General features: G+C 42.7%; 1 protein-coding gene across 2 annotated transcripts in view; it reads right to left on the bottom strand.

Moving 5' to 3' along the window:
* Positions 1–20,568, bottom strand: part of KDM4C (lysine demethylase 4C) — an 852,000-nt gene that overhangs the window by 235,848 nt on the left and 595,584 nt on the right. For both annotated transcript variants that reach the window (XM_073635205.1, XM_073635203.1), the window contains exon 14: positions 18,635–18,848. In XM_073635205.1, the coding sequence (XP_073491306.1) occupies positions 18,635–18,848 (214 nt within the window). The remainder of the gene's footprint in view (positions 1–18,634; positions 18,849–20,568) is intronic.

Genomic DNA, 20,568 nt, shown 5'->3' with positions numbered 1-20,568 from the left:
CATGTTCAGCAGCCAAAACAAGTGCTGCCTAGTTTGTGGTTGCAAGCGATTGGAAGATCTGATATCTATATTCAGACTGGAGGAAGCTGTATATGACAAAAGCACTCAAGCGGGGTGTGGGACGTTTCGTTACACTGAAGTTACCATAATTACTGAGTGAAAACTCCACAGAAGTAGATAAACCTAGTCACATGATGAAAAAAGTAGACAAAAGATTTTGATGAAAAAGTGAACACGGGGATTGAAGGCAAAATCAGGGGAACAAAGTTCCATTGTGAAAAATCAATCAATGACCAAACAGAATTTAGGAAGCTGATTTGGAACAACCAGGAGGAATTTTAGATTGAAAAACAGTAGAAGAGGCAAGAATACATCTTGAATGAAAAACTGTAGCAACGTTCCCAGAATCGAAAACATCAGAAGACCTGAAGAGCACATCTGACCAAGAGCTGTCAGTGCCATGCTTAAAAGGTGATGGTGAAGTTAAATCTTGAAAAGGTTGGGCCCGCTCAGGGTTTAACATGCAAGCAGTTTGAAGGTACTGAAAGTTTTTTATGGTTGGTAAAAAACAAACAATAGCAAAAGTAGCAGCGCTGATATTCCTGAGTGAATAAATAATATTAAATAGTGAAATTAACCTTATTATTTGTCAAGAAAATAATATATAGCACAAAACTTGAAAAAGTGAATCAATATTCACCAATATATCCTAACACAGCAAATAATAGTTCATATAAAGTATATGGGTATCCATAAGTTAATTCGTAAAATCAATATTAAAAGATATATGCTTTCCAATCCCATACAGGAAAGGAGTGGGATGTCTAGTGATTATCAACACTCCAGACTTGCTAACGCCTCCCTATTCAATCCCCCGGGGGCAATTGCACCCTCCATTAAAGTTTTCAAAGATGTGGTGTTGAGAGATCTTGAAAAAATGCCTAATAAAAGGGTAAAATATGACCGTGAATTCCAGACTGGGCTTGACTCACTTTGTAACAACAGAGAGCTAGTTATTAGACCCGCTGACAAAGGGGGAGGGATTGTGGTTTTAAACAGAGGAGATTACCTCAGAGAAATGTATAGGATTCTTGAGGATAGGGAGACCTATATTCCTCTGAAATCAGACCCCAAAATTCCTTACCTCAGGGAATTGAAAACTATAGTGGATTGTGGGTACACACAGGGGATTCTCAATAAAAAGGAGAAGGCTTACTTGATTCCGAAAGCCCCCCGTACCCCTATTATATACTATTTACCCAAAGTGCCTAAACATCCGACCTGCCCCCCGGGATGTCCTATTGTTAGTGGGATTGATTCCCTCACGTCCCGGGTGGGCAGGTATATCGATTTTTTCCTACAACCCTTGGTAAAGAAAATGCCTTCTCTTATTAAGGACTCTAAACATGTCATCAACTTATTAACTAACCTTACCCCTACCTCTACTATGTGGATTACGGCGGATGTAACATCCTTATACACGATCATTCCCCATAACTTGGGCCTCTTTGCGGTTGAGTACTACTTAAGACGGGACTCAGACCTATACGACGAACAAATCAATTTCATCATGGAACTCCTAAGATATGCCGCGTCACACAACTACTTTTGGTTTCATAAACGTTATTATCAACAGGATCGTGGAGTTGCGATGGGGGCTAAGTATGCCCTTAGCCTCGTGAACCTTTTCATGGCCCTATGGGAGGAGGATGTCGTCCATGTTTGCCAGAGGCCCCAACTTAAGCTGTGGGCTAGGTACATCGACGACGTCCTCCTCCTATGGGATGGAACCCGTAGTGATTTGGACCTCTTTATGGAGGATCTTAATAAAAACAATAGGGGTATTGTGCTTAGTTTTGAGGCCAGCCAGTCCAATATTCATTTTCTTGACCTGAATTTTGCCATACAAGAAGACCGGTTTGTTACTTCCACATTTTTTTAAAAAACGGACCGGAATTCTTATATCCCTATGGACAGCTGTCACCATGGATCATGGCTTCGGTCTGTTCCCTTGAGCCAATTTATGCGCCTTAAAACGCAACTGCACTGATGATTCCCAGTTCTTACAACAGACCGGAATTTTGGTGGACTGGTTTTTTAGAAAAGGGGTATACTTTGGAGTTATTAACTCAAACTTTGGATGTAGTTAAAGGTATTGATAGGAATCAGCTACTGAGTGAGAGACCACCCCCTAGGGATAATCCTGTTCCTCTCCCTTTTATTACAACCTACTCAATACAGCATAATAACATCAAGAGCCTACTAAATAAGCATTGGCACTTATTGGGTAATGATCCCATTTTGAGATCAGTCCTACCAGAGAAACCACGAGTCATCTTTAGAGGAGCACCGTCCCTAAAGGACAGATTAGCCCCCAATGTTCTTGATCCCCCCATAAGGGGTTTTAAAGGTCTTTTTGACAATCTGAAGGGGTATTACAAATGTGGAAGATGTCGCGTTTGCCTGATTAATACTGGGACACGTAAACTGACCCAGAAATTCATTTCTCATAGTACTCAGAGTGAGCATGATATCAAACCCTTTATTACCTGTTCAACGGAGGGGGTCGTCTACCTGCTACAGTGCCCATGCGGGTTACAGTATGTGGGTAGGACCAGACGACCTCTCTCCGTTCGATTGAACGAACATATCACTAACATTAAAAACGGTTTCCCGAAACACTCAGTTTCAAGGCATTACTTGACCACACATAATAAGGACCCCTCTAAAACTCTTTTCTTGGGGATTGATAAGTATCGTCCCCACTGGAGAGGAAGCTCTCTAGTCAGGAGTCTCTCCAGACTTGAGATGCTTTGGATACATAAAATTAAATGCTATGTCCCCTATGGGCTCAATGTTGACACCGACACCAATGCCTTTATCGACAACTCTTAATATCCAACCATGCTTTGAGCCCATAAGAGGTTTTACCCTTATACATTTTATTAGGGATATCATGAGAGGACTCTCCATTTTGAATTAGGTAATTGGTATTCATTACAATACAGGGGGTTCCTCAATAGGGTCATATGGCATATTCATATGGTGCACTTTATATATGAATTTCCCTGTGAGATTGTGGAAAAATGTTTGCCTCCCCTTACAGTGATCCCATTTGGGTCTAGTTATTGTTAGATGGGGATTGCGTAATTTGATTTATTTAGTTGATACCTGTATATCAGAGGATGCCTCCCAATGAGGATTTGTACTATGTAATTTTATGTTGTATTAACTTCCCTTTGTGGGGTAGCGGAAATCACCTTTGCTCCCCCTACATGAATTTTAACTTTTCTTTTATTAATATTTTATGTATATACTCTCTGAAGGTCGGGTAACCAAAACATGTACCCACTATATGGGCATGGGTAGTGGTAGGATATTTTTTTGGTCCACAACATTTAGACATTAGTTTTCCTATTAATTTCTAATATACTAATTGAGTACTAATTCTATTTACACCAAATTAATATTCTCGGTGTTTTTTTCTACATTAATTTTATCCCCATATAGGGGTGGGATTTTAATAGTGCGTTTTTTATGTACACCCCACATTCTCCTAGAGTTATCTTTGAACGGCCCCGATGGGACATTCACTACTCCATACAAACTTTTGGGACTGTATAGTTATCACAACTAAGCTAAGGTGTGCGTCTGTTTGGAGTTTATTTCTTTGTCTTTTATTGTACCTTTTGTGGTGTTCCTTTACTAAGAACTTTTTGTTTCAATGTTCTGGCAAATTTCCCACACTCAAGATGGCTCCTTAACATTCCGCCATGATTTGGTGAAGCACAAGGTGATTTCCGGTCCCGTCCCATAATGAGGCTTGGTCTTACTGCTATGTTATTTATGTGCGACATGTCAGTGCGTCGCCCGTGCCCCAGACGATGTCAGAGTGTGACGAAACGAGCGTCGGGAGGAGCTGACGTGCTGCATGTACCGTCTGCAGGACGGGTGACCGTTTTAGCCGGCCAGCCGTTTTTTATGCCGTTACGAATCTACTACACTGTAAGTGTTCTTTTAATCTTCTTAATGAACGTTGTTACCAGGATTACCCTATGGTGTCTCCCTTTTTTTTCCCGGGGAACCTTTGAATGGGAACCATCCCTAACTTGGAGTTATACATACCTCCCTCCATGGTGTGACCGATTCCTTGTGGCTTGGTGGAGTAGCGATAATTATCATCCCCTCTGGCTATAGGAAGTGGAGTGTCGTTCCATACCAGTCCATCCAGATAAAGGCCCCGACCGGGTTAAGGTCGCAAGCTTTCCTGTGCTTGCCTTATGGTAAGCGCGCACTTCATTTGAGCTATCACGGTGGTGCGGTGGAGGAATTTTTTTATCCTATGTATTTATCTTGAAGACTGGTATCCGAGCCTAGGTCTCCTCACTACACTTTATATGAACTATTATTTGCTGTGTTAGGATATATTGGTGAATATTGATTCACTTTTTCAAGTTTTGTGCTATATATTATTTTTCTTGACAAATAATAAGGTTAATTTCACTATTTAATATTATTTATTCACTCAGGAATATCAGCGCTGCTACTTTTGCTATTGTTTATGTTAATTTGTGTATCCCACATAGAGTGGCTGCTTGTTTATGATGTATTTTCTATAATCCTTTAATCACTGCTTTGGTAATTTTTGTTTGGTTATTCACAATACTATAACTTAAGGCACGATTTGTAAGAAATCTTTGTGCACTATAGCGCGGTATTCTTCCCATTATATTTGGTAAAAAACATAATCAAGTGTATCATCTCATCCAGGAGGTGCCTCAGATCCTCTTAAAGAGGAAGTAAACCCTGGTGAGTTTTACTTCCTCGTTATTTCCCTGCAAAGGTAAAGCATAATGGCCTACTATGCATCGCAAAGTAGCCCATTATGTGTCACTTACCTGACACCGAAGACCGTGATGTCTCCATTGTCTCCACTAGCAGGGAGCGTCCATCTTCGCCCCTCTTCCTTTCGGGGCCGCAAACTCCGACTCTGTGACTGGCCGGAGGCGCGGGAGCCGCCAGTCACGGCATGACCCCTATTAGAAACAACACGATGTGCCCTTTCTTTTTTTTTCAAAATTGTATTTTTATTGGGGTATCATAGAACAAGTACAAAATTTTAACAAAATGTACAATACACTATCAAATGAAAGCACTTTATAAACAGTCATAGTAAAAATAATAAAATTAAAAAAAAAATTATAAGAAAAAACAAAAGTGTTCACAGAAATTAGGCACAAATGTGTATTGCATCATTTCCCTTTGATGTACATAGTAGGCATATTATGGATAAAAATCGAGAACCTCAAGAAGTCAAATGGACACAATCAATGTAGAATCAATAGAAGATTAGGGCGTGTTTGGAAGTATGGGGGTCCTTAATTTCCGAGAGATCCCATGGTTCCCATATGTTATTTAATTGGGGGATGCAATCATGCACCGAGGCCGTCAAAAACTCCATCGTCCGAATCACATCAGATGTAGAAATCTGGACCACGGAGGTTAGATAACCAGGACAGTGGGATAAGCCTCTTAGCGACCAGTAAAATATAAGTTATTAGCCTATTTGCCTTTTTAGATATACCTGAGGAAGGTAGACCTAACAGATAATTCAAAGGATCCATCGAAAGGGACACCCCAATCACCTTTTGTATAAGTAAATGTACATCACGCCAGAAGGGTTGAATCAGGGAGCATTGCCAAAAGATATGAAATAAGGAGCCTATGTCAGTCCCACATCGCCAACAGTGCAACGGGAATGAGGGTTCATACTTATGAATTACATCAGGAGTTCTATACCAAAACATGAGAATCTTAAAGGATGTCTCTCTCCGAGTGACACATTCGGAAGAGCTAAAAGGTGGAGGACCAAATCCTATCCCACATCTGTATTGTGATAGGACGGCCCACTAAGTGAGACCACCTGTTCATATAATGGTGCAAGGTTTCCGTGATAGGAGTCGACTCATGGAGGATACGGTAAATACATGAAATTAAATGCAGTTGATGAGGGCCCTCGGCACATAGGTATTCAAAGGTAGTTGGCTTATCTAGGGTCAGGGTTGGCGATTTAGAGTGGAAGAAATGTCTAACCTGTAGGTAAAAGTGGAAAAGGTGCGATGGTATATCAAATTTTTTCACCTAAAGTGTTGAAAGAATGCAGTCTCCTCGTTATGGGATGGACCAGATTCCAGAGCTGAAAGAGATGTACATTAATCCATGGAAAAATTCAGCCTAGGGACATACTGTCTGGAATGAGCGGGTTGAATAATATATTCACAAGAGGAGAGCGGGGGGACATAAGAGGGTAACGTTTGAGGCAATGACGCCAAATGGTTAAAGTTAATGCCATTGGGCCAGTGCACTGATGTTTATATATGGGATCCAGAGAGGGGGGGGGCACCCCAAATCAAGGAGCACAGGTGGACTGGGTAGAGTACCCCTTTTTCAATGGTGGCCCATTGGTTTGGTGCATGTAAGGAAGTCCAAGAGGTAATGGCCCTTAAATGTGTGGCATGGTAGTATTTAGTAATATCAGGAGCTCCTAAACCTCCTCTGGATCTAAGGGAAAACATCACAGAGCTCGCTATGCGAATGGCCCTACCATTCCATATAAATTTTAGAAAATTCCTGTGGAGTACCTTTTAGTTGTGAAGCAGGTACAGCTACTGGGAGAGTTTCAAAGTAATAGAGCAATCTGGGTAGAAGAGACATTTTTAAAACATTGATTCTGCCTAAGAGGGACAGGGGATATTTGGTCCAGTTCGACAGAGATTTATTAATATCCAATATCAAAGGAGTAAAGTTAGTATTATAAAGGGAGACATAGGAAGGGGCAAGTAGGACACCCAAGTATTTGAGAGAGATGTCACCATTTATAAGAGTATCATTCTTTGAGTTGGGATAATAAGGATGATGGAATGTGTATAGGAAGGGCTTCAGTTTTAGAGGTGTTGACTTTATATCCGGAGATAGCACTGAAAGAAATTAATAGTTTATGTAACGAGGGGAGAGGTATCAACGGGTTGGTGATAGTAAGTAAAATGTCATCTGCAAATAATGATAATTTATATTCCCCCAGTCTCATCACCACCCCACGTATATCTGGATGAATACGGATAGACTCGGCTAGGGGTTCCAGGCATAGGGGTTCCAGGCAAAGTTCCATTTGTCATGGGGAAGCCAGGAGACAGGAAGGATGACATTTGCACTTGTGCTGTGACAGTTGAATAGAGAGCCTCTAAAGCTTTCAGGAAAGGACCGCTAAAACCGAATATTTTTAAAGTGGCAAACACGTAGGGCCAACTTAACCTGTCAAAAGCTTTCTGTGCGTCTAAACTCAGAATTAATGCCGAACGAGAAGTTCTATCTAAAAGGTCTATTAGATCTATTGTACGCCGGGTGTTGTCTCCCGCATGTCTACCGAGCACGAAACCCACCTGATCCCAGTGGATTAGTTTGGGGATGAGTCCGGATAGTCGGGAGGCAAGGATCTTAGTAAATATTTTGTAGTCTGAATTTAGGAGGGCTATAGGTCTGTAGTTATCCGGGATAGAGGGATCCTTTCCAGGTATTGGAATAACCGAAATTAATGAATGAGAGAAATGTGAGTGCGGAGAAGTGTCCTTAAGGAGGGAGTCATATAAAGCTAGCATATGTGGAAATAAAATGTCAAAAAAGGATCTGTAATAGGAGTAGGGCAAGCCATCGGGGCTGGGAGCTTTGTGTAATGGGAGGCTTTTAATTATAGCTAAGAGTTCTTCAGCTGATACTGCAACGTTCAAACTCTCTAAATCTGTGGTAGATAATTTTGGTAACTTTATATTGGAGAAAAAGGACTCAAACTTTTCTTGGGTAAAGTTAAAATGGTTCTCCGGGGTCAGGCAATTATATAATTTGCCAAAAATTTTGGACATCTCACGGGGGCAGTGTGTTCTAGATCCACCTGACTGTTGAAGAAAGTCAGGGAATGAGTTAAACGGTCGTGGGCATAGCTTATTAACATCCTGTGGGGTTTATTGGAGTATTCATAACATTTTTTGTTTCATCCACAGCATGGACCTGGCTGTTTTGTCAAGTTTTGTTGATTTAATTTGTTGTGAGATGAATGACTTTGCGTAATTTCATCACCATGGAGCCACCCAAAAGCCTCCATTCAGTAGTTACTAGAGCGGACATTAAAGATTGTATAAGGCTATTTCTATCTCTCTTCAGCCGAGAGCTTTCAGCTATACACGCACCTCGGAAAACAGCCTTATGTGCCTCCCACAGTGTAGAAATCTGAGATACTGATCCAGCGTTGAGTAAAAAATACTTTTTCAAGCCATTTGCTAGGATGGAGTGGGATACGTCAGACTGCAAAGGGTGGTCGTTAAGACGCAATGACAGGATTTGGTATGAGTCTGAGAAAGCATAAGATCTAACATAATGGGCGCATGGTCCGACCATGTAATGGGAGAAATATCCGATTCGACCACATAGGGGATGAGAGGGGCTGAAATAAAAAAATGATCAAGGCAGGAATACATTTTATGGGCTGGTGAATAGAACGTAAATTGTTTAGCAGAGGGATGTTTTATTCTCCATGAGTCAAAGAGTCTGCGTGACCTAATACATTTACGAAAGGCATTGGCTTGGGACAATACCCTTTTGGATGGGACAGTACTAAAAAGGGTTTTTCTATCCCTAGTGGGTGACATGACCAGATTGAAGTCCCCACCAACTATCATAAAAGGTTGTGAGTGATATTGAGGAGTATCAAAAAGTTTGTTGAGGAAGTAAATCTGGCCCATGTTTGGAGCGTATAAATTAACCAGTGTAAAGGAGGCAGACATGTATTCACATTCTAGGATAAGAAATCTCCTATAAGGATCCACGTGAGACTTCCTAACTTTAACAGGGCATGATTTTCTGATCAGGATTGCCACCCCCGCCTTGCCCGTGGAGCTAGAGGCAAGAATGGAGGTGGGGAAAAACTTTGAGGCAAATTTTAATGATCCACTCGCCAGAAAATGGGTCTCCTGGATCATTACCACATCCGCGCCCGATGCCCTGAAATCCTTCAGAGCCATCCAGAGCTTATTAATGGAACACAAGCCCTTTAAATTATAGGACTTAATTTTCAAAGCCATGTTTGTAGTCTATTTAGATATGCTATTGCAGAGATATCAGATAATATAGGCATTGAATTATTGATAATATAAAGGTATGTGCAATGTGGTTTAAGGGTATTTTTAACTACCAGTATTTTTTCACCTCTGACTACTAGTTGACAAACCCCCAGTTGATATCGTTTTAAAATGAGATAACAATGACAATGAATTCTCAATCTGTGGAAAAAATCTGTAAACATGAGTAAGAAAAATAAAAAATAAAACCAGAAAAAAAAATCAAAAGAAAAAAAGGAAAAAAAAAAGGAGTTCAAAACTCTGTAAGCCTGAGAGAGAACATTCTCTCAGGAAACCCTGAGCAAAGACCAGGGTCTGATAGGGACGTGAACGGACTTCCATCTGGCGACTCTGACTGAGGAGATGAAAAGGGCCTGCTGCTCACCTTATGAGCTTGATAGCAGAGAAAAAAACAAAAAAAGAAAAAGAAACAAAAGGACCTTGAGAAAAAAAAAACCTGTACACCTTAGGGAAAAACAAAGTTAACAAGTAAACAGGTAAATTTGTCACTCAAAGTATCAAACCCTCTAGTGAAAGCATCTCGTGGGATGTGAAAAAATTCTACCCCGGAAAGGGAGCAGGGTAGATTCAAAACTTAAGTTACCAAAACAGCAACATCGTTTCATCCAAAAATTTGAGGAAACGGATATGCAAAGGGTAGTGAGGAATAGAATCAAAAAGGAACATTCAGGAAGGTATTTAAGGAGGCTGTTTAGAAGATCGCAGGTGTTGAGGGGTGGAAAGATGTTTCTTGGACTTTCCCCTGACAAGGGTCCAGATGCGAGTGGGTGTGGTTGGAGGCAAACAAACTTGTGTAGCAGAAGGGATCATGTCGTCCTCTCGAAGAGGGGGGAGGCCCACATTTTTTTAGGAAGGCCTCAGCCTCTTGCAGTTCACGCAAAGAGTATTGGGCTCCATCTTTAGACACAGCTAGATGGAAAGGAAATCCCCAGTAGTATGGGTTCTTGTGTTGTTGCAAATGTAAAGTAAGTGGGCAAAGGTTCCTCCGTTTAGCGAGGGTGATGGGGGAAAGGTTGCTAAAGATCTGCAATTTAGCACCCTTATACATAATTTGGGATTTATTGCGTGTTGCCAATGTTAGTGCCTCCTTACTTTCAAAGTAATGAAACCTCACCACAACATCTCTGGGTCTAGCTCAGGCCGGAGGTTTTGGGCCCGGAGACCGGTGAGCCCTATACAGACGCCAGTCTATGTCTACAACTGAGGGGGCCAAGTTGTTAAAGAGGCCAAGAAGATAAGCCCGGAGCTCAGAGTCACCCACCGTCTCCAGAATTCCTCTGAAGCTTAGGTTTTGTCTTCTTTCTCTGTTCTCTAAATCTTCTTGTTGTAATTGCAGTTGAGAAACAGAGAGGCGTAGGGTATGATTTTCCTCCTCGATCGCTTGTACATAGTTTACCATCTCATCGAATTTGCTCTCCAGTGTGTCTGTGCGATCACCAATTTGGGTTATTTCCCCTCTCAATTCGGCAGCTAGTTTGCTTACCTCCGCCGAGACATTGGACGTGATTTGTTGAAGTAAAAGTTGCAATTTAGAGTCCAAAATATCAGGGGTAAGAGTCACGCTTGAATGTGAAAAATTGGGAGTTTGATTCTGAGAGCTAGGTAGAGGGGGATTGGTCGCATCTTCTGAGTCCAGGGAAGGGTCCAGTAGGGCAAAAGGAATTGCGGAGGGGTTAGAGGAAGGAGGTTGTGGTCTAGTAACATAACGTTCCATGTTTGGTTCCTCCCGTGACCCAATCTGTGGTTTATAGTATCTTTGCTGTTTGCCAACTTTGCCCATGAGATGTGTAGAGAATTTAATGATCGAACGGTCAGGCTTACCTCCGACGCTGTAGATAGCTAGGCTACGTTCACCGAGGTCTTGGTGAACAGACAGGGACCCTGGGATTATTTAGACAGTGTCCATCTTATAGGTGGTATTGTGTCTTATTTGAAATAGCGGAACAACCAGTTTAGAGTTCCACCTCCCCTCACCATCAGCAAGAGAGGAGGGATACAGTCTCTGCAAGTCCAAATGCCTTGTGAGGGTCCGGGCAGCCGAAGGAGCGGAGGGGATAACTGCAGGGTGTATTATGGCGTTCCAAGATGGCCGCCGGCTTCCAGGAGTAGGCCGAAGCCGCGGTCTTTCCTAAGAGACGGTGGCCGGATAAGTAAATACAGCCGCCTCTTATTCCCAGATCCCCTCCGTGACATGCAATGGTAGAGGACCGGGCAATCTAATGCCCCCCGGGGACTCGACTGCGGATGGTTGCGCAATAAGGGTTACTCACTATGTCCCAGGGGAGCATCCGCAAGCAAGTCCACAGGCCACAACAGGGTGGAAGGCCACAGGATGCCGGGATTGACTGTCGGAGCTATTTCCACGGCTTCTCCAAGCTGATGGGCCGTCCCGTGTGTTCCCAAGAGGTGGATCAGCTGTCCGGTATGGACAGATTGTCCATCCACCCTCTGGATCGTGAGCTGGGGCTGCAGGGATCGCCAGTCAACCTGTAGGCCCCAAGATGGCAGAGGGCCTCGATGATCCGGAGGAAGCCTCAATAAAGAAGGGATTCTGGCAGATTAAGTCCCAAATATGCACCGGGATCAGAGCAGCAGAGGTCTGGGGTCAGAAATATGTTTTCTGCAGCTGCGACAGTGCAGAATAAGGCAGCGGATGGCACTAGATTGGTGCGGGGTATGAGGAGCTGAGCTCGTACACGTCTCTCCAGCTGCTCGTCTGGCACAATCTGCCCTTTCTAAAGGGCGCATGCGCCGATGACGTCGGCGCTCAGCTTTTTAGTAAATAACTCCTAAACCGTGGAGGTTTAGGAGATATTTCAAGCACCTACAGGTAAGCCTTAATATAGGCTTACCTGTAGATAAAAGTGGTTGTACAGGGTGTACAACCACTTTAAGCCAACTTAAAGTGGAGTTCCAATCCCCCAATCTTTTTTTTTTTTCTAAAAGCTCTCCCGCAATTGTTATTACTTCCACTGCAACATTAGCATAATGACAGCAATGTGGTCCCTTTTGTTTTTATTAAATTATTCTAAGCTAACCTGATCTCGGAAGCAGGCAGGGTCCATGGCTGTTGTGGGCATCTGAAGCCAGCTTGTCTTCATTTCCGGGATTCGGTGCAGCTGGCTTTCCCAGCATGCACCTCCCGATCTCGCACATTCACAGTAATGCCACTGCGCACCAATGTTAATTCCGGACAGGTTCCCATAGCAATGGCACCTAACTCCTCCCATTTGCGTCCTTTTCAGTCTTGAGATCACGCAAGATTTCCGTATTAGGCGATTCCCATGGACACCTGGGATAGATGACGCCGACATCCCAGGAATCCATGAGAATCGCCTTGTGACATAATCACCTAGGCGGCCAAAGGCGGAAGTGCGGCATGAAGACAGAGAGGAAAACAAATAAATAAATGACTACTATTTAGAATAGCAGTGAGGATGTCCATAAGAATGACTGCAAATTTAAAAAAATGGGTGGAACTCTGCTTTAATAGCAAGGAGTTTCCAGACAACGACAGAATAATTCTTGCCAAATAGGGAGAATTTCCTGCACATGGTCTTCTCCTGCCTGAAACAACCTGAAGGATTGGGGCCCTGGTCCCAAAATAAGAAGCATTCAACTTCAAGAAAAAAAAAAAAAAATGGTTTGAGGGTCAGATCAAAACAGGACCTGCTAGAAAGGTCTTTTTACGTTTGTGAAAGGCATCAACAGTAACTTCAGGCCAGTTCTTGGCATTAGCTCCAATATCAGTGGGGGCTGTGACAGGGGCAAAATTGGAAGAATAACTGTCAAAAAAAGGAGGATAACAGTTGGAAAAAACACAAGAAACTGAGTGGCCTTTAGACCTCAGAGAAAACACCAAAATGTCATCTGAGTAGACCATCATGAACTTGTATAGTAGATCCCTAAACAATGATAACAAATTGCTGAAAGACAGCCAGGGAGGTGCAAAGATCTAAAGGATTAAATTCATAATTTTTATTCCTGGTGTTAAAAGTGGTCTTCCACTTGCCTCCAGCATGAATTCCAATGAGTTCCAATAAGCTCCCCTGGGTCAAGCTTGGAAAAATGTTTTGCTCCATGGACCGGATCAAAAATCTCACTAATGAGGGGACGTGGGTTTCTATTCTTAAAGGTGATACTATTCAGTTCACAATAACCAATGCAAGGATCAAGGGAAATGTCCTTCTGGACTAAAAAAAAATAAGCACCTGCTGGAGATGGAGGAACAGAAAACGGGTCCATGGGGATAGTAGGAGTCCATAATCAAATCAGTCAGGCAAATGTAGACCTTGTGAAGACACCCCAAAAGTGCAGGTAAACAGGAAGAGAGCATGCAAAGTTTCAGGTTGAGCTTAAGTGGAACAGACATCAGAGGTGTGATCTTATAAACTTGGGGAAAAGCACCGCCAAGAAGTTCTGTCCCTCACTCCAATCTTTAGTAGAAGAATGGAGCTACAGCCAAGGGCAATCGAGAACAGAATTGGAAGGCTTGGGTAGCATTAGAAATTAAATCTCCTATTGATGGAGCAAACAGTACCGCCAATATCAAGATCTTCAGAGAAGAAATGGATTCCTTTAGGATCTGCGCCAGGGAAGGATGCTTGTAGCACCTGAAGAATGATGTTTTTTTGTACTGGAATCAAAGTTAGACTGGGACTCACAAGACTGAGGTGATGGTAAAATCGTGATCATTAGGAACCCCACCTAAGAAAGGAATAAGATTTTGGGGGTTTCTCGGGTTGAGGGCATGTAAAGAGGAATTTCTCACCACAATAACGCATAAGCCTTAAGTACATCCACATGAACGCTCTGTTGTGTGTCTTGTACTTTTTAGTTGCACAGCTTCTTCATAGGGAGAGGAAGATCCTGACAGTGCATCCAGAATTTGGGGATATTCAAACAAACGTGGAGGAGGAGGGAGTCTAGGCTGCTCAGAGGCCTTTTTACAAAATCAGATTTGGGTACTGAGGGACATGAGATTCTCCAAACCAGATGGCAACAGTCTACCCGCCAATTCATCCTTTATTCCATGATTTAGGCCCTAGTATAGTCATGAGGGCCTCATTGTTCCATGTCAGCTCTAAGGAAAGTGTGTGAAAATGCACTGCATACTCTCCCACAGTAGTGTGGACCTGGCGAAGCCGAAGAGCAGCAGCAGCAGAGGATGTTTGCCTGGGCTCATCAAAAGCATGTCCGAACGCAGACAGGAACTGCTCAATATCTAGTGTAATGGGATCGCTGTGCTACCAGAGTGGTAAGGGCCAATCCAAGGTGTCATCTGATAAAAATCAAATTTAATATTACACTCTGGTCCGGCTAAAGGGAATATAGTGAGGCTGAACTTTGAAGAATCCTCTGCAGAAGATGGGTCACCAGTATACGTGGGGGTAGAGGTGCCATATGGAAAGTATAGGTACAAAGTCCTATTATTTCATCTTGGGACTGTTAAATGCAGCCAATAAATGTTTCCATCCTTAATAATAAAAAAAAAAAGTAAACATTACACTTTAAACTACACATAAACCCTTTTATATAAATAAATCTGTACATTTGTACCTCTGTCCTAGGCAGGCATCCACAGGGTTCATGGAGGACATGCCATTTGGAGATGCTGCTACAACTGACTGAGGCAGGCAGACAGGCTCTGCAGATGGGACAATATGTGGACTTGGTTCAGTTGTGGGAATCCAATCTTCTGGTCATTGCCCTGGGTGGATTCTCTTCAGGTAGGGGTGCATCTGCAGGGTTCATGATAAGCAAGGTACAAGCAAACTGTCACGGTCTGGAACTGTGTTCTGTTTCAAATGACTCTTCATGCATTGACATGCCTCCTTAGACTATCTGTCCAGACAGTGTTGTCACATCCTGAATAGATACCATCTACAGTCAGCTTATCTCTTTAATAAGACCAAGAATTGACATCCAATGCAATTTTACTTCAGTTAATTGCAATACACAGAATTTTGTTTTTAGTGTTTTGAGGTGTAAGAAGACAATAACCTTCCTGAGCCCTGTCTCTGCGAATAACTAACACTGACTGAGTAAACTAAACTAAGTGACACTAAAAAGAAGGGGAGAACAGAGGAAGAACAAAAATCACATTAGTAAACAAGTTGTAGTGGCCAGAAACGGCCACCAGACATCAGTGTACTACAAACAATCAATAACCTAAAGCAGTTCAATACAATACATGAAAGTGGGGAAGAACACCTCATCTGAAATAATAAGATTCCACTATAGTCCAATATAAGTCCATAAATTGTACTAGGGTAAAAAGAAATAAAAAAGAGGGGGAACACGTAAAAACATCAGACAAAACCAAGATGATCCTGCTGTTACTGTCTTGATGTCTGCAACAGTCCTTGAAGGAATCAAGTCCCTTCTCCATGGGCAGCAAAACACGCGTAATTCACTGTGAGGTTGAAAAGTCACTCTTTGATCTGAAGGTATTTTGGATGACTCCCAGAATGCCTTAAAAGGCTTGACTCTCAACGTGTGAAGTGGCGGATGTGTCTCCTCTTTAAAGACTGGGAGAGATGGCTTGGATAAATGTCCTTGGATGCTAGTAAGACTCTTAGTGCATTCCTCGAGCTGTCAACTTGTGTCTTGGTAGATAAATATGATGCTGAACCGCACCTTAGACCAGGTCTTCTTTGCAATAATGAGGAATCAAAGTCCTTGATGCTTTTGCCAGGGAGCTTTATTGAAGCGTGTTTTGCAGTTGGCAGGTGTAGCTTCATTGATGAAAGAACCAGCCTGCCAATGCAGCTTTCTCACTGTGAGCAACTTCATATGCACCAAAATAGATGGGGATTCAAAAGTCACTAGTTGCACAGTCCATGAACTGATGAAATTCAATATTTTTGTGCAGGATCTCAGCATTAGTAGATTCCTGGATATCCATTGAAGGTTCAGTGTTGCTGCTGTCAGTAATATTTTCAGATAGCCTTTCACTCACGCTGCTGTAAGATGAATCTCTAATGTAGATTTAATCGCTCTTCAGACACACTCCTGATCAAAGTGATTGTCACAAGAATTACAACATAGTGAGGGAGAGAAATATACAGAATAGGATCAAATGGTGGTCTCTGAAGGACTGACAACCCACGGAGTCAACAGGGAGCTTGCCAGTAGTACAATGTGAGCCACACCTTGTACAAAGGCTGAAACCATTGACCGTGAAGCAGGATGGAATACAAGACCTGGAGAAAGATGATCTGGACGATCTTGATCCTTTGAAAAGGAGTCTAACCATGAGTACCACCTGCTGGGTCAGTTCAGTACAATGAGAATCACCGGTACTGCCTTCCTCCTTCATCCTCTGAAGCAGACAAGAAAGGAGTTTTAGAGAAACAAATACATTTGTTTGAAGTGATTCCAGGGAGTGCCCAGGTCATGCACCCCAAAGGTCCAAGGATCCCTGGACACAAACCTGTCCAGTTTGTGATTGAGTCTGGATGCCATTGGGTCTATGTCTGGCATCCCCCACCAGAAACCGAATGAGTGAAACTTTCTGCTGGAGGGATCATTCTTTGGGATCAAGTTGTTGGCGGATTAGGAAATCTGCTTGCAATTTTTCTACTCCCAGAACGTGCACCGCAGAAAGTGCCAGAATGTGAAGTTCTGCCCAATTCAGAATGAGCGCCACTTATTGGAAAGCAGCTGGACTCCTGGTTCCCCTTTAATGGTTTGGGGGTTGCATGGAATCACTTGCCAAGAAAAAAAAGACACCTTAAAGGAGGGATTTTTTGTCTTTATGTTTCTTAAAAACCGGTACATAATTCAATTCAACAGTAAAAGCCTTATTCAAAAAAGACAGGAGGATTCATTGCCCGGAGAGTTCACTTTTTGCAAAAGCCATCTACTATCAGATATTGTTGGGAAAAATGATTTATGGGTGCAGTCAGTTTGCTTGGATGGACCCAATCCTTGTACAAATCCTCCTCAGTATGAGGAAGCATCGGAAAGCATTTGGACAGTTTGAACGCTTTCCAAGATCTCAACCCAGTCACCTTAGGTCATGAGGGTTCTGGCAATGAAAGCTTTAGGTTCTTATGGACCACCTCTGTGAGGAAATTCCCTGTGGACCTTTCTGTTGGGAAATATTAGAGGCCGGAGCATCCTCCTCACAGGATGCTTCCATGTCAAAGGCATCCACTTCATTGAATCAGTCCTCCTCTAATCCGAAATAGGGTGGAAGAGGAAACTCACAAGGTAGCTTCTGAGGTGTTAGTGACCTAGACTGCTTTTGGTTACACTGCTGTAAATCCCTGAAGATATCTACCAATTGTTTCAGCACCATGGTAAATGCAGCAGAAAATTCCTATTCAGATAATAAAGGTCCCAGAGGAAGGGACCCCAGAAGGTGTGAGAAAAAAAACAGATGCTGCATTGGAGCCAAAGCTGGTGTGTTGACTAAGGTAGGAGTCAGTGAAAGGAAGACTGTCCCCAACTGTTATATTTGGAGTTTAATCCCTGAGATCCTTGTCCACCTTGATTCAGCTATGTCATGCTTATGCTGTGCCTAGAAAAGGTTCAATATTCACAGTACCAATCAAGGGTAAGGGTAGCCTTCCAATGTCCCAGTACCTGGAATTCAGAGATCCATTGACCACATGCAGCCTGTGTTGTATTTTATTGAGCTGCTGTAAATCTTTATGTAGTAAATCAAAGTAGAAAACAAAAGAATTATGTCCATCAACCACAGAAACTAGCAAAAAAAAAAACAAAAAAAAAACCACACACAACCAAAAGGCAATGCTGGGAGCAGGTGAGGTTCTACAAAGCTGGGTCAAGATTTGCGAATTGTGAATGTGTCCACTCACCTGGAGTTGGAGTATAACTCGATGGTCTAAGAATTAATTTTCCTGCGTCCAAGAAAAATCCAACAACATTCCAGTTGTTCATTCATTAAAAACGAATAAATGTAGTATTAAAGTAATTGTAAACCTCTGGGCGAATTTTTTTTTTTTTCTTTTTCTTACCAGCAGGTTGAAGGCAGGTAAAACTTACCTGAAAACGAAGACCTTCAGCGATGCAATGTCACTGCTGGAGGCCGCTTCCATCTTCACCCGTCTTTCTTCCAGGTCCGCGAACTCCAGCTGTGTGACTGGCCGGAGCCGCAATGACATCACTCCCGCACATGCCCGGGTGGCGGTTCCTTCAGAGTGCATTCTCTGATGACATCATCGGTTGCATATATAGTAAATATCTCCTAAACGGTGCACGTTTAGGAGATATATATAGTAAATATTCTCCTAAACGGTGCACGTTTAGGAGATATTTACAATACCTATACTATTAATATAACTACTTAAAAACTATGCACGTTAAAATATGTGCACACCAGTTTTGAAATCAAGAATTGAAGGGGTAAAACTGGGAACCAAATCGGGTCTATTGCATTATTTAATTACATTTTTTCAGTCAGAATATATACTTACTTGCATGAACCTGTACGCAACATTTAGTGCAGGTAATAAGCTGACTTCTGCCATCATCATCAATAAAGGTATTTGTTGGTGAATATTCTGTGTTGTCTTCACTGTTTATAAAGCACATTTCTGGGATCAGGGGCTTTGTTTTTTGCTCCTTTGCAGGAATTTCACTTGAGACTGTGTCCCAATAAGTCTGAACATCGTCGTTATAGGTCTCTGACTAAAAAGAAGAAAAAAAAATACTTTTAGGGTTTTTTAGCTTAACACATTGAGCACAATAAAATAAACATCCCCCCAGTAAATTGTATGCTAAAAATTCTCATCCTACCACCTGCAGTTAACAACATTCAATGCTGCAGACTCCTGCTCTCTCAATGCTGCTTCCCTGAACATCTGGTCATCACAAGTAGGGATGGGCGAAAGCTTCAGCCTGAGCATGAGTTCGGGCCAATTTTTGGTCGTTCGCCCATTTGACGAATACACCAGAATTATCAGGGCATTCGACCGTTTGTTCAGTCCGCCAAATGACCACAATGCACTGTGCCAGCGCACAGTGCATTGAAATCCCTGATTGGCTGAAGCAATGAAAGCTTTGCCCAATCAGGGCACAGAGCACTGTAAGAGTCATGATTGGACGCTGTCATGATGACTCTATCCTATCATGGCTGATTGCTCTTAGTCCCGCCCCACACTAGAAAAATATTCTTTCAATAGCGGCCCTTTTTATAGTGTGATATCGGCGTGGAGAGAGATAGAACAAGGCTCTGTTCAGTGCTACTAGACAGTTCGTGTGCTATTCTGATTCTATTGTCAGTGTAGAATATCAGTTTAGTGTGAATTTAGTGACAGTTCAGTCAGTGCAAGTATAGTGACCATTCATTTTTACATTAGTGTCAGTTTATTTTGTCAGAGCAGGTTTACTGCAGTATAGTTCAGCGCGTTAGTGCATGTTTAACGCAGTATATTTCAGTGCGTTACTGCAAGCTTAACGCAGTTCATTTCAGTAAGTTACTGTAAGTTTAACGCCGTATATTTCAGTGCTTTAGTACATGTTTGACGTAGTATATTGCAGTGCGTCAGAGCAGTTTTACTACAGTATATTATAGTGTATCAGTGGAATGTGTCTGTGTAGTGAGTACTCAAGTTAAAGTGCACAAAACACCACTTTCCATTGATTAAAGTGCATCCACGTACACATTTCCACATCTTTATTACATTTTGTTAATAAGCACCCCCCCTCCCCCCATCATGTCTGGGAGGACAAGAGGTAGAGGTTCCCATGGCACTGTGAGGGAGGCCAGCAGGGTACGTGTCCACAGGCAAAGGTGGATGTGGGGAGTCCTCAGGCAGGGCATCATTTCCTCCGTTTAGTGATGTCCAGACACAGCATGCAGAGGAGGCGGTGGGTTGGCTTAATAAACCATCCTCATCCTCCATCACCCAAGCAAAGACTAGTGGGCAGTCCACTGCAGCTGCCAGAGTGGCTAAACCTGCCTCCTTATCCACAGCTATTCCTGCCATAGCCCCAGCATCTGGAATGGAGGAGTCAGCGGAGTTATTTGAAAACAGCCTCAGCCCCTTGCTCCTTGACAATGCACAGCCATTACTTGATTCAGATGTTGGTTCTGAGGTTGAGGAAGGCAGGAACATGAACCTACAGAGAAGGGAGAACACTGGTACACAAATTGGCAGTCATGTTCCCCCAGCCGCAGCGTATTGTCAAGTTGTCTCCAGTGGTAATGAGAATGGAGGAGATGATGATGAGGAGGTCACTGACGTGACTTGGGTGCCCGATAGAGCAGAGGAGGAAAGGGGGTAAGGTACAAGCCCAACGAGGCAGCCATCATGGAAGAGTAAAGAGCAGCCACCCTATTCCATCACATTGTGGATCCGTCATCTCCCGACCCACTTCCCACAGCTCAGCTGTCTAGGCCTTTTTT

Source organism: Aquarana catesbeiana, linkage group LG01 (genome assembly GCF_042186555.1).
Source record: "Aquarana catesbeiana isolate 2022-GZ linkage group LG01, ASM4218655v1, whole genome shotgun sequence".
Taxonomy (NCBI): domain Eukaryota; kingdom Metazoa; phylum Chordata; class Amphibia; order Anura; family Ranidae; genus Aquarana; species Aquarana catesbeiana.
This window is presented reverse-complemented; position numbering and strand designations above follow the sequence as displayed.